Below are 11,818 nucleotides of genomic sequence, written 5' to 3'. Positions count from 1 at the left end.
GGAATAAATCCTGGGAAATGAGAGGGCCCCCTGCCCCCTTGCTGCTACTCATTCCCAGGTGTGCAAATCCCAGGTCAACCCAGGATCAGACAGTTACACTGCCAGAGTGTTAGAAAGAAGAATAATAAATGACAGCAGATAAAGAGTACAGGGGGATGTGAGGTGAGGAGCAGGAGAAAGGTGAGAAGTGGAGAAAGATAAAGAAACAAGATGAAATAAAAGACAGAGATGGAGAACAGGCAGTCAGACAAGGGAGCTGGTTTTGGGAATGTGAGCCATGCTGAAACCATTCAACTCAAATCAGCACCATGTGTCCTCCAGAGTCTTATTATCCCATAAATGAACTTTATTGAGGCAACAAAGTGCTTTGGAGCTCTGCAAAAACATTAAAGGGGCCTTGCCTGTCTCGGCCTGGAGCCAAGAGTAGTCCAGTTCCTCAAGGGACTAATGAAAAAAGAGGGGCCCCTGGCCTCGTGTTTGCTGCCCTCAGTGTAGCCTCACAAGCTGGCTGGCCGGTACTGCCTGAGTAATGGCCTATTAGTGACAGAGAAATAGTTAGCAATTACACCAGGGAGACAAATATGGCACAGACCTCTTGACTGACCTGACCTGTGGAATTAACCAGGAAGGAAGGATGAGAGACAAAAGGTAAAACAGCAGGAAGGAAGGAAGGAGTGGGGAGAGAGAGGAAAAGAAAATAGATGATACGACTGCAAGACTGGATGACCAGGCAAAGTGGGCAACTACTCCAGGGGCCCAAAATGCCCCAGTTTCACTGTGTCCTGTTTTGGTCATTTTGATTACTTCCAAATTTTTTGCCTCTCATTTATCACACTCAAACACTGATGGCAGCAATCTAACCTAATCTAAGGTGCAGGTCTGCAATTTGTGGGGGGGTTAAGTGTTTTGTCCAATGACACTTCGACATGTGGACAAGAGGAGCCGGGGAAACGAACCACCACCTCTGTGGCTAGTCGTCCTACCTTGACCTGCTGAGCCACAGTGACCCCTGTGGGTCCTGTATTACAACAAAATCTCATGGACCTGTCTTGTACAGGGGCCTTGTTCTCATAAAGTGCAGTTTGTGATGTAAATTACCACAAATTATCTGATATACAGAAACTCTGCGCCAGGTAGTTTTCCAGTGGAAGAGTACTGGTTAATTTCTCCTATAGTGTGCTGTGAACACTGTACTTGAAGTACCAACTCTACTGATTTTACACATCAAAGTCTGTTTACAGGTCTAAGGGAATCTGACTACATGTGTGGGGAAAAAGTTGAAGTCTTGAAGTCTTTTGTGGCTCCAGAGGGAGCTGCACAAAATCTGATAAATGCCCTCAAGTGGTGTGACTTGAGCATCAGTCAGGTCTGAAGACTAAAACTTTGAAAATGAAATAAATCTGGGGTGTGGAGTTAGAAAGAACTGAGCTTAAGTTACCTCTGTAGCCCTGCTCCACATCTCTGCTCAAGGCTTGTGGTTCCAGGTTATATTAGCCGCTACTAGCATAACACACCTATCCTCTGAAGTGGTCGAGGTGCCAGGTTTTGACAAAGAAGAAGAGTGCGTGGGATAAAAAAAAAACAAAAAACAATAAAATGGAATAAAAACATAACTCTGTTTCTGCTGCATTGATTGTGATTCTTTTTTTGGTCCATTGAGAGTCCAACAATGTTAAAGGAGTGGAGTGCTCAAGCACTTTTAATGGGAACTTGAAGACGTCAGGGGCCCAGCAGTTAATTTTAGGTCCAGGGGCCCCCAAACAGCTTAATGTGTTCATGCAGGACAGGAAGAATGGAGATAAAAAAAAAACACAGGTGATGAAAGTGAGGGCAGAGAAGAAAAGAGGTTGAGAAAACAATTTCACATGTGGGGTAGTCACAACAAAAAGTTATAACAATTACTGTAAGGCATGACGAGAGGCCTCCGAGTCTCTGTGTGGCTAACAAAGCACAGCAGCTCCTCCAGGGAACGAGTGTTGGGAAGAGAGAAGAGCAGCTGCAGTGGTGGAAGACTGCTGCGTGAGATAACAAACGTTCGTGACAGCTCAGAGGACTGGAAGCAAAGATGTGGGCGTGTATCTGATGTGTATATAACCACCCGCCTGCTTCCTCAGCCAGTTTACCACTCATGAGGCATGCGGTGGATGGCCGGGGCTTATTCCAACATAAATAACGTCTCTGATCCTTCTTGGGATGACGAATTTTATAAAGATGGGATTCTTCGCGGCCGGGGAGGGGGTTACAATGGTTAACCGAATGGCCGCAAGTGGATGTATGGAACCGATTAGGACCCTGGAAATGAGATTAAAGAGAGATCTACCAACAGATTGAATTGTATTTGCCATAATTGCTGAGAACAGCTTATTCAGTGCAGACCGCAAAAAAGAGAATCATAAAACCAAGGACGGAGGAGGAGTGTAGAGGAGGGAGGGCTGCCACTTGAAACCAGCAAGCTTTTCTCAAAGAAATCAAACCCAGGACAAGTCTTGTATCAATTAGAGGGTGTGTGCATGATGTGTGTTTGTGTGTGTGTGAACAGAGGATGGGATAACGGCTGGATTAGCTCTTAATCATAAACTGAGTTCTGCTTGAAGGTTGTATTAATGATTTTTTTTTTGTAGTATTAGTAATCTTGATTATTTTCAAAAGTAAAGCCCAATTCACCCACACTGTACTTTTTAAAAAGGAAAATTCCCCTGTGCTCAGTGACTGTGCATGCCATGAATTTATCTGAAATGAGACAACTGAAAGAGCCCTGACCTCTGTTCTCAGCATCCTGTTGAAAAGAGCTTTAATGAAAAATAAATCTGGTGAAGAGAAAAAGAGCAACAGACAAATCAATAGAGGCACGGGTTCAAAGATAAAAGTGAACGCTGTGTGCCAAAGAGCTACTCGCTCTCATTCCTGGGTTGATTGTACTTAAAGTGAAACCACATGAACTGAGCTGTTCTCACAAGGGAGGTAAGAATGTGTGGAACTAAGAGCGCACATATACTGTACAACTTACAGCTCCTGAAAACTTGGTGTTTCTCTGTAATGTTGAATATTTGTGACTAAAGGTTGTATTTGTGATTTTGTGGGCGTCATTTGATCACATTTGATTGACCGTCGTCTGACAACATCAGAGAAATACCCCACGACTGCTATCCAATAAATCCTTAAGGGCCTGGTTGATGCAAAGATGTTTGTTACAAAACCCACACCTCTACAAAACCACAAATACAGAAATCTCTCATGTAAAATAACCTAAACTTTTCAGACTTTGGCTGAAGTGTGTGTTTAACAACATTGCTCACAGTAAAAAGCTGATTGAGAAAATACGTTTTCAGGCCCCTTTGGTTTGACAAGTCTATAACCGTACCAGCAGCTCTGTGTGTGTACGCACAGTGGTGCTTTGAGCTAAATGCTAATGTCAGCATGCTAACATACTCTGAAGCAGATATATATGTACCACGAGCTCAGGCTGATGGGAATGACATTAGTTTTGTAGGTATTTGGTCATAATTTCAGTCATTTACGTAATATTATTTTTTGTGAAACTAAAACTCATTGCCTGTGTTTTCTGTCTCCTGGATTTACATTTACTGGATCACCTCCTCTCATTAGACTGTATAATAGAAATTTGCAATGTCAACTCCACTTGCTTCCTTGATAATATGAATATATAGATATTGATATGATTTTCAGATATAAACTTTCCATTATAATTATAATGGGAAGTTTGACCAGATGTTGGTACTATATGAAATGTGAAAGGATCACTAAAGTCATCTTGGGATGCCTATCCATCAAAGAAATATCTCACAGTGTAAGTGAAAACTTTGATCGGCTGATGGCACTAAAGCAAAAAGGTCATCAGAGGCAGCAGGATTCATCCTCTGGGAGCCATGAATGTGTGTACAAAAAAAAAAGACAACTAAAAATAACAAGGTTCTTCACTGCGGTGATGACAAAATACTCTCAACAAAAATGTAGTTTTCTATGTTAGGCACTTTTTATTTATTTTGTATTATTGATTCACAAACACAAATATTATTGCCAAAGAAAACAACCAATTTAAACAGATTGGTATCAGTATATGTATTTAGAGATTTTTTGGATTCAATTTATAATCTATGTTAACAGAAGAGGGAACATAGTAAGAAATACCTAAAGAATTAGTGTTAATTCCTACCATCTGCATAATAAAATGCAAGAGGTGTGGTTTTCATTAACTATCTGTTGGTGTAAACAGAGTTTTTGGCCAAAGTATAAAAACAGAGCAAGAAATTCTACTTGGTGAAGTGTGTTAGTTGAAAGGTAAAGACAGGAGTGCTTCAAATAACTACTTGTTAAGAGGGTTGTCTATCCACATAAGGAGAGATTCGTTCTACTCCTATCAAGTGGCATCCTACAGTAAATGTTACCCTGAACGTGTTCTGTGCCGTTCTACTTCCAGACCTGCTGAATATCACAATTGTCACACAGTAGTACAGTAATTAAAGTAGTACAAAGCTATGAAAAATATATCAGTGTAAAGGCACAAGAGACTCGCTCAACCATCACAACACCACTACACTACACCATTAAGAGTCACAAAGAGCTGCTCAGGGGTACGCAACCTTTGCTCCAGGAGAGCTGCAAAGTCCACTGCTGCATACATTAGATTTTTTATAAAGTCAACCTTTAGCTGCTGTCTTTAAAAAGGAGTTTGGTTTAAATGTGGTAATAGAAAGCAACAGATATGAGTAGTAAACCTCTGTCAGTTTAGTTTTACATTCAGATTTAATATTCTGTTTCATTTCATTTCATATTTATAATCAATTTCCCTAATGTTGAGTACAAGCACGCAGATATTACAGCTTCCTAAAACAACAACTGCCTACCCCTGGGCCACACTGATTATTACAATTTCTATCAACTTGGCCTGCCAAGTCTCACCACTAGAGGACACTCTGGTTTCAACAAAAGGACGACGTGCCACTGCAAACTGTAGGACACAGCAAGAGATCTCCACTCCACACCTCCATGACTCAAATCCAGCATAACCAATGCACAGACTAATGTAGCCAGACTGCGTGAGAGACATAACTGACAGCTCTCCCAAATCTACCACAAACTGCCTCCCATCTACCAGAATGGCAAGCAGCTTTTAGATTTGGATGAACTTCAGGTCTTTGGTATTTGGCTTATACTGAAAACATGTTAGTTTGGACCTCCGGAGGACGTTAACTGTGCCGTAAAATGAGTTTGACTCAAACCTGTCAAGAAAGTAGCTGAACTGCTACAACTGACATGAACAAGGTTAAAGGATAGGTTCACATTTTTTTGCTGTAATCATTGCTCCTGTCTATACCAGCTTTGGAGAGATTCCTTCCTAGTGCTAAACCAATGTAAGAGATGGAAAATCAACAGTCAAAAATTTACTCCAAGGTTAAAATATGCTAATTAAACTAACTAGTTAAAGAGGCTTCAGCAAATCTGAGTTAGTTTAAGGGTCTTCCAAAGTGAAGTTATTTCAGAAGAGAATTTTCAAATGAGCCTTTTTCACAATGAAAACTGACAAAAACTAAACTAACCTCCTTTAGAGCACATCAGAATATCAATGTTTTATTCCTCTGATTGAAAGTTTTTTTTTCTTTATTATTTACTTGCTGGTTTACATCCCTTCAAAAAGGACAAGAACTGATTGCAAGGTGATGTTACACTCAACTAAAAAAAGATGAAGGACCCTACACATGTCTCTACGACTACTTTAAGCCAATGCCAGCAGAAATGTGTTCATAGACAAACATGATAAAATAAACAGAAGTTTGCTTTTTATTCCAGAAGCCACTGTGTATAGATTGATTAATCCACTTAAATGTTTGACATATACTTGACATGTATCTTTTTGATGTTAGATGTGATTCATCCGTATGTATTTCAACTCTTTCTAACATTTCTCTGACCTCCTCACTGCCAGTATAAACAGGAGGAATGATTACAACATACAGTAACTCATCCAAAGTACACACTGCACAGGCATGCGTACCGCATTAAGGTCGACTTGAGAAGAATGTGAACCTATCCCTTACAATTCAAGAAAAAAAAAAAAAAAAGTTGTTAAATACAAAAACACTGTATGAGAGCTGACTGTCAGGTGGGAATGTGAAAAGTGGTCTTTTGTGTTCATGTCCATTTAACATTTCAGCTGTGCATTTCCAGTCATCTATGAAAGGGACCCACATTTCAAATAAGTTCCAAATTACTGAAGATAATGGGTTAATTCATCATTTTTAAGAGATTTGACAGAAAAAACATTTTCACACACTGAAAACCGTTTCTGCATAACCGTTTCTAGCAATTTAAATAAACTGAGTTTTCATTGGCTGTGTTTCTACTGAAGTTGAAGTTTCACATTTGTACCAAGCAAACCTACAGTTATTCACCTGTAACCACAACAAAGTACGGCCATGCTACAACATAATGGATTTCAGAACAGCCTGCTTGGAGAAATATTTGCCAAAAGACAAACACACAAACACACACTGAGCACCCACAGGGGCCACAGCAAGGACACTTTGCAGCAAGGGGTTTGTGAAAATGGTGAATCCGAGTCAGCAGGTAGCATTGTGTTTTGTTGGAGGAAGCTTTAACACACAAACTCCTGTCTCATGCGGATGATCTGTAGCAAGGCGGCTTGGACGTCTTCATCCATGTGGCCCTAACAGACAAACAATCAGGAATGGGCTTCTGTTAATCACTTCATCATATTTATCACTACACACAACAGATCATTATGCGCTTCAGTTCCGGGCAGCTACTTTGCACTTACACCATCATGTTTTTAAATAATTTGGGCTGAAGTTTTTTTTTGTTTTTTTTCCCCTGTTTCCTGTTTTGAAATAATCAGCAAACTTTCACAAAAGATTTTACAACACACTTCACTGCAGTGACAAAATATGATTTGCCCCTTGTTATGGACAGTGACTAAGTGCTGAAAGTCGTTTTAGCTGATCTCGACAAAAGCGCAACCATGATGTGATAAAACAGGCGTGATTTCATAAACATCTTTTTCTTGGTGTCTATACATCATACGGTTGCAAGATGTTCGCAATGGTGTGACCATTTATTATTTTAATGTGCACTGCCAGTGCGCCACACAACCCGTCAGCGATCTGTTTTGCCTCTCAGAAATGTTGACTGCGAGCCAACTACAGGCGTGCTGCAGCTGCTGTGACAGACCCAGTATGTGTTGGAGCAGTTTTCAGCTCCTGTTTGCACCTCACCACCAAGTTGGACTTGTCGTATTTCTATCAGTTGCTTTCTATTGACAGGTTTTTTAGAACAAGTTGTTGTTGGGAATGGCCACAGACCGACACAGTACAGTACATGATTTCAAATGCATTCAAATGCTGAATGATAAATACCACATACAGCTGGATTCAACAAAATCTATAATTTTGACTCAAGTCTGCTTTTATGAAATAAGGGCTTTGGCTTCTATGGAATCAAATGTGTTTTAATGAAATCATTCATCTCTTTGAGCACTTTTCTTTCATGGACCATATTATTACAATCAACTCCATTCATGGGAATGAGACAAACTCCCTCAGTAGTCAATGGGCAGTTTAAGAGTTACAGAAAGAAATCAAGCATCTATAACTTCAATAGGGATTAATGAGAGGAAACTTACCTGCGCTGCACTGAGAAGATGAGTTCGATAAATCGAAACCACCTCCCTGTGTTGCCTCTCAGCATCCTTATTGGGCAGATGGGAAGGAGAAAGACATGAAGACGACACGGTTATTGCCAAGATGTCTTCACCAGCTTGTAAATACTGCTGTGGTTCAGTCACTGATTTATAGTTCCACATTATTATAAATTTTCTTGCTATACCTCATTGTTACAATGAGAACTTCACCTAATTTCTTACTTAATTTAATCATAGGTTACATGAAAGGAGCAGAGGGTTTTTATACATGAGTTAGTGTACTGTGACTGATGTGAGGAGATTGAGGATTGTGAGGTTAAAGTGTTGCTGCATTAACCCATTAATCATGTATCATCATGCAAAACATAAAAATGAAAAACTTATTATTGGTTCTCCAGTCAGTCACCAGCAGAAGACAGTTACTGTGCAGTAAATCTAACTAAATATAAAGCAGAATATGCTGGGTGCCAGGAGCCCCCCCCCCCCCCCCCCCCCCCCCGGCTATATATCCCTGCCTCTGCTGAATTATTTTTATCCACAGTGGGGATATCTAAGTAAAGCACTGCAACGTGAGAACAGTCTATAGTGCAAACAACAATAAAATCAAAAATGGATTTTCACTGTCTGCACTCGTGTGACTGCAGCCTATTTATTTTCATGTTGACAGCACATTGTGTTATTGCATTTATAAATGTTTTGGCATGCCTGGCCGAGTGGCGCTATCCATGGTACTGAAAGAGGGATTTAATTCCGAAATGTTAAATTAGCATTTAACCTTTTGTTTTGCTGTGTATGTTCACATCTCCCATGTGTCTGCACGAGGAAAGGACAAAGGAAGAGTAACAATACTGCGCTAGCTACTTCATGAATTAAATTTTTTACAATTGGATTAAAATATTCCTGCAAATGCAGTGGTTAAGTTCAAGGTCTGAAATTGCTTTATTATATTATTATATTCATAATTATTATATAAATATTACTTTAACAGCTGCAAAAATAGCCTGCAGCCTTCATGGTCTATATAAGCCCACTGTGCTTTGTGATTTATTTCATGAATGAAAACGTTTCAACCGCCCCCCTTCCCCCTGATTTTTTCACACACTGCACCCTGAGAATATGCATGTGTTTATATCATTTTCTGAAATACATATTTTAATCAAATGTGATGTGTGTCCACTCACAGCCAGCTGTTGCTGTAGGTTCTTGATCTGGGCTTGGAGAGTGTCAATGTGCTGTGTCTGTCTCTTATTGGGTGCGTTGCTGGTGTATGCCAGCTGGGAGAGACCATTCAGTGCCTGCTTCAACCGCTCAACGTCTGTCAGCAACTCTGTGATCTGACAAACACACAAAGACACACAGAAATATTAATGTTATTGTAGATACATTTTTCATTAATTGAGAATGAAAGAAGAAGAATTTCATCCATAAAAATAGAAACGAATGTCTGAAAATTTAGATTTTCTTTCTAAACAATCCAGGCTTTGTTTCCTTACAGGAGAGACACAAACACTTCTCAATGGTGGATCATCACATTTTGAATCTATAGTAGTTACATTTAGCTATAGTCAGTGTAGCTAGTTTAAATAATAAAGCCATGACTTTGCACTTTTAATAACAGGATTATAATTTATAAATTTTTTCCCACCTTCTTGTCTTTGGCTTCAGTCTGCTGAGCTGATGTCTGGATCCTCCTCTGAAGATCACAGATGGTGCTGAGCGACTCGTCGTATCTCTCTTTCAGGTCTCTAATTTCTCTTTCAATGGCATGTCCCTTTTCCTGAACAGCATCCATCTCTGTCCTGGCATTGCTCTCACCCTCCCTTGCTTGTGTAGCCTCCTGACGGGCCTCTCCACACTCTTCTGCTAAGCTCAGTAGCTTGTTGTTCAGGTTGGTAGCCACCTCCTCCAGCTGTTGCTTCTCCTTCTTCAGCTGGTTCATTTGGTTTTCCTTATCGCGAACCTCCTCAAGAGCCTGTGTGGCTTGAAGTAGCTCAGATTGCAGGGCAGACACATCTTCAGCCCTCTGGGCGTTGTTCTCCTCCTCTTCTCTGAGAGCCAATTGAAGCTTAGTGACTTCGGCCTCTAGGGCTTCCTTTGCCTTGATGTGTTGTTGCAACAGAGAAGCCTGATCCCCTTGGTGTTCCTGCAGTTCTTTCTGTAAGGCACAAACCCTCTGGGCCTCCTCCTGCTGGGCCTCTCTTGCTTTCTTGCAATCGGCCTGGGCTTGCTGCATGGCATCATGGAGGGCTTTAAGCTCCGTGTCATATGTTGCTATTCGAGTCAACTCTGATTTCAGACGCTCCTGGAGATTTTGGATCTGAGTGTTGCAAAGGCCATTCTGGTCTTCAAGATCAGCTTTCTGAAGTGTAACCTCCTCGTGCTGCTGCTCTAAACTGACCAACTTCTGAGTCAATCCCTCAAATCTACCCATGAACTCTTCCTCGCCTTCCTTGTGTTTTTCACTGGTAACTAAAGCGGTCTCTAGTCTTTGTTGAACAGATTCAACCTCAAGTTTTAGTTTCTCTTTCTCCTGTTTGTCGCTCTCCCAAGCAGACCTTTCTTTGTTATACTTCTCCTCCATTTCCAACAGCTTGACTGTCAACTCCTCCACCTGGGCACTGTAAGAGTGTTCTTTCTCCTCAGCCGCCGTCAGTGGGATAAACTTGGACTGAATAGCCTCCTGTATGGTATCAAGTTCTTTCCTCTGCTCTTCTAATTCTTGAGTAAGCTTTACCGATTCCTCCTGGGCCAACACATGCATTGCTGACACTTCTTTTGCTCTATTCTCTGCCTCAACCACAGTAGCATTCAGTGTGTCTGTGATAGCTTTGTGGTCTTTTATGCTTATATAGTATTTCTTCATCTCCCACAGAACTTTTTCCAATTCTTCTTTCAACTTATCATTCCCTTCTTTCACATTCTTCAATTCTTCCCCACTTTCTTTTTCCTTGGTCTCCAACTTCAACATCTCTGCTTTAACACTCTCTAAGGTGGAACTTAACTCCATCTTCACTTGCTCATGCTGTTGTCTGGGAACATACTCTCCCTCCAAGCTCTGTTTCAGAGTTTGGCTCTGTGTGGTCAGCTGTACACACTCTTTATCTCTGTCTTCACATCTCTTCTGCAACACTTCAAGTTTCTTCATCAGATCGGCATTGTGACAGGTCAGAGCGTCTGTTTCACTCCGGTGTCTGTCGCTGGCACTTTGGAGACTCTTAATATTCTCCTGCAGCGTGACCCTCTCGGTTTGAAGCTGCTGGACTTGTCCCTCTGCTTTGCCGTAACGTTCACTGGCCTCCACCAGTTTATCCTCCAGTTCCTCCAAAGCTGTTACCATGTTCCCCCGAGCTTCCTCATGGTCCTTCATGGGTATGAAGTCATTCTCAATCCTGCTGTTGAGCTCATCCAGTTGGTCTCGTAGTATATCTCTTTCCTCCTCGCTCTCCTCAACCTCATGAATTAGAGCCTGGCTTTTGGCAGTCACATCCACCAGCCTCTTTTTCAGTGAGGCGTTCTGCTCTTCGAGAGCAGCCCGTATCCTCTGTTGCTCCTCAGCAGACTTCGCCCCTGAGCCTCCCTGGAATGACGGACTGTCCAGCTTTCTGTGCAGCTCTGCCACCTCCTCCAGCACACGATCGTAGTCTTCCCTCAGCTCAGCGATCTGTCGCTCCTTCTCATCAACTGCATTGGTCAGCAGGTTTTTCATGTTGTCAAATTTCTCAGATGGTACCACATTGCCATGTTTAGTTTGGGTCTCCTTCAGTTGGGTTTCCATTTCCAAAAGGGTTTCTGCAAGTTCATCTCGTTCTGCAGTCACAGCTCCCACCTCTTGGGTGAGCCTATCTGCCTCGGCTGCTAGCTGGTTTTCACTGGATTTGTACTCCTCTAAGGCCTTCTCGCTCTGTTTGAGGCGGTTACGAACACGACACACTTCAGCTGAAGCACCTTCATACTTGGCCTTGACGTCCAGGAGCTGGGCACGCAGTTCTTCTGTTGCCTGGCCTCCTAAGTGTTCCTTAACAGCGACTACATGGGCTTGCAGCTGTTTGACTTTACACTCTGAGTCCAGCATCCTTTTCTGGACATCTCCCAAGGCATCTTCGAGCTCCTGAACCTGCTGGTCAGCCTGTTTCTGGATGACGT

General features: G+C 41.7%; 1 protein-coding gene across 2 annotated transcripts in view; it reads right to left on the bottom strand.

Annotated features, from left to right (window-relative positions):
* Window positions 1-3,972: 3,972 nt before the first annotated feature.
* uacab (uveal autoantigen with coiled-coil domains and ankyrin repeats b) overlaps window positions 3,973-11,818 on the bottom strand; it is a 48,989-nt gene continuing 41,143 nt past the window's right edge. For both annotated transcript variants that reach the window (XM_023414622.2, XM_023414623.2), the window contains exons 16-19: window positions 9,321-11,818; window positions 8,857-9,009; window positions 7,658-7,723; window positions 3,973-6,685 (exon numbers count right to left, since the gene is read on the bottom strand). The exon at window positions 9,321-11,818 is cut by the window's right edge and continues 217 nt beyond it. In XM_023414622.2, coding sequence (XP_023270390.1) covers window positions 6,614-6,685; window positions 7,658-7,723; window positions 8,857-9,009; window positions 9,321-11,818 — 2,789 coding nt within the window. In that variant the 3' untranslated portion in view covers window positions 3,973-6,613. The remainder of the gene's footprint in view (window positions 6,686-7,657; window positions 7,724-8,856; window positions 9,010-9,320) is intronic.

The sequence above is a fragment of the Seriola lalandi genome, unplaced genomic scaffold (genome assembly GCF_002814215.2).
Source record: "Seriola lalandi dorsalis isolate HSWRI2012SDOR001 ecotype SW California unplaced genomic scaffold, Sedor1 jcf7180002054537, whole genome shotgun sequence".
In the NCBI taxonomy this organism is placed as follows: Eukaryota; Metazoa; Chordata; class Actinopteri; order Carangiformes; family Carangidae; genus Seriola; species Seriola lalandi.
Note: the sequence above shows the minus strand (reverse complement) of the source record. Positions and strands in the feature narration are given on the sequence as shown.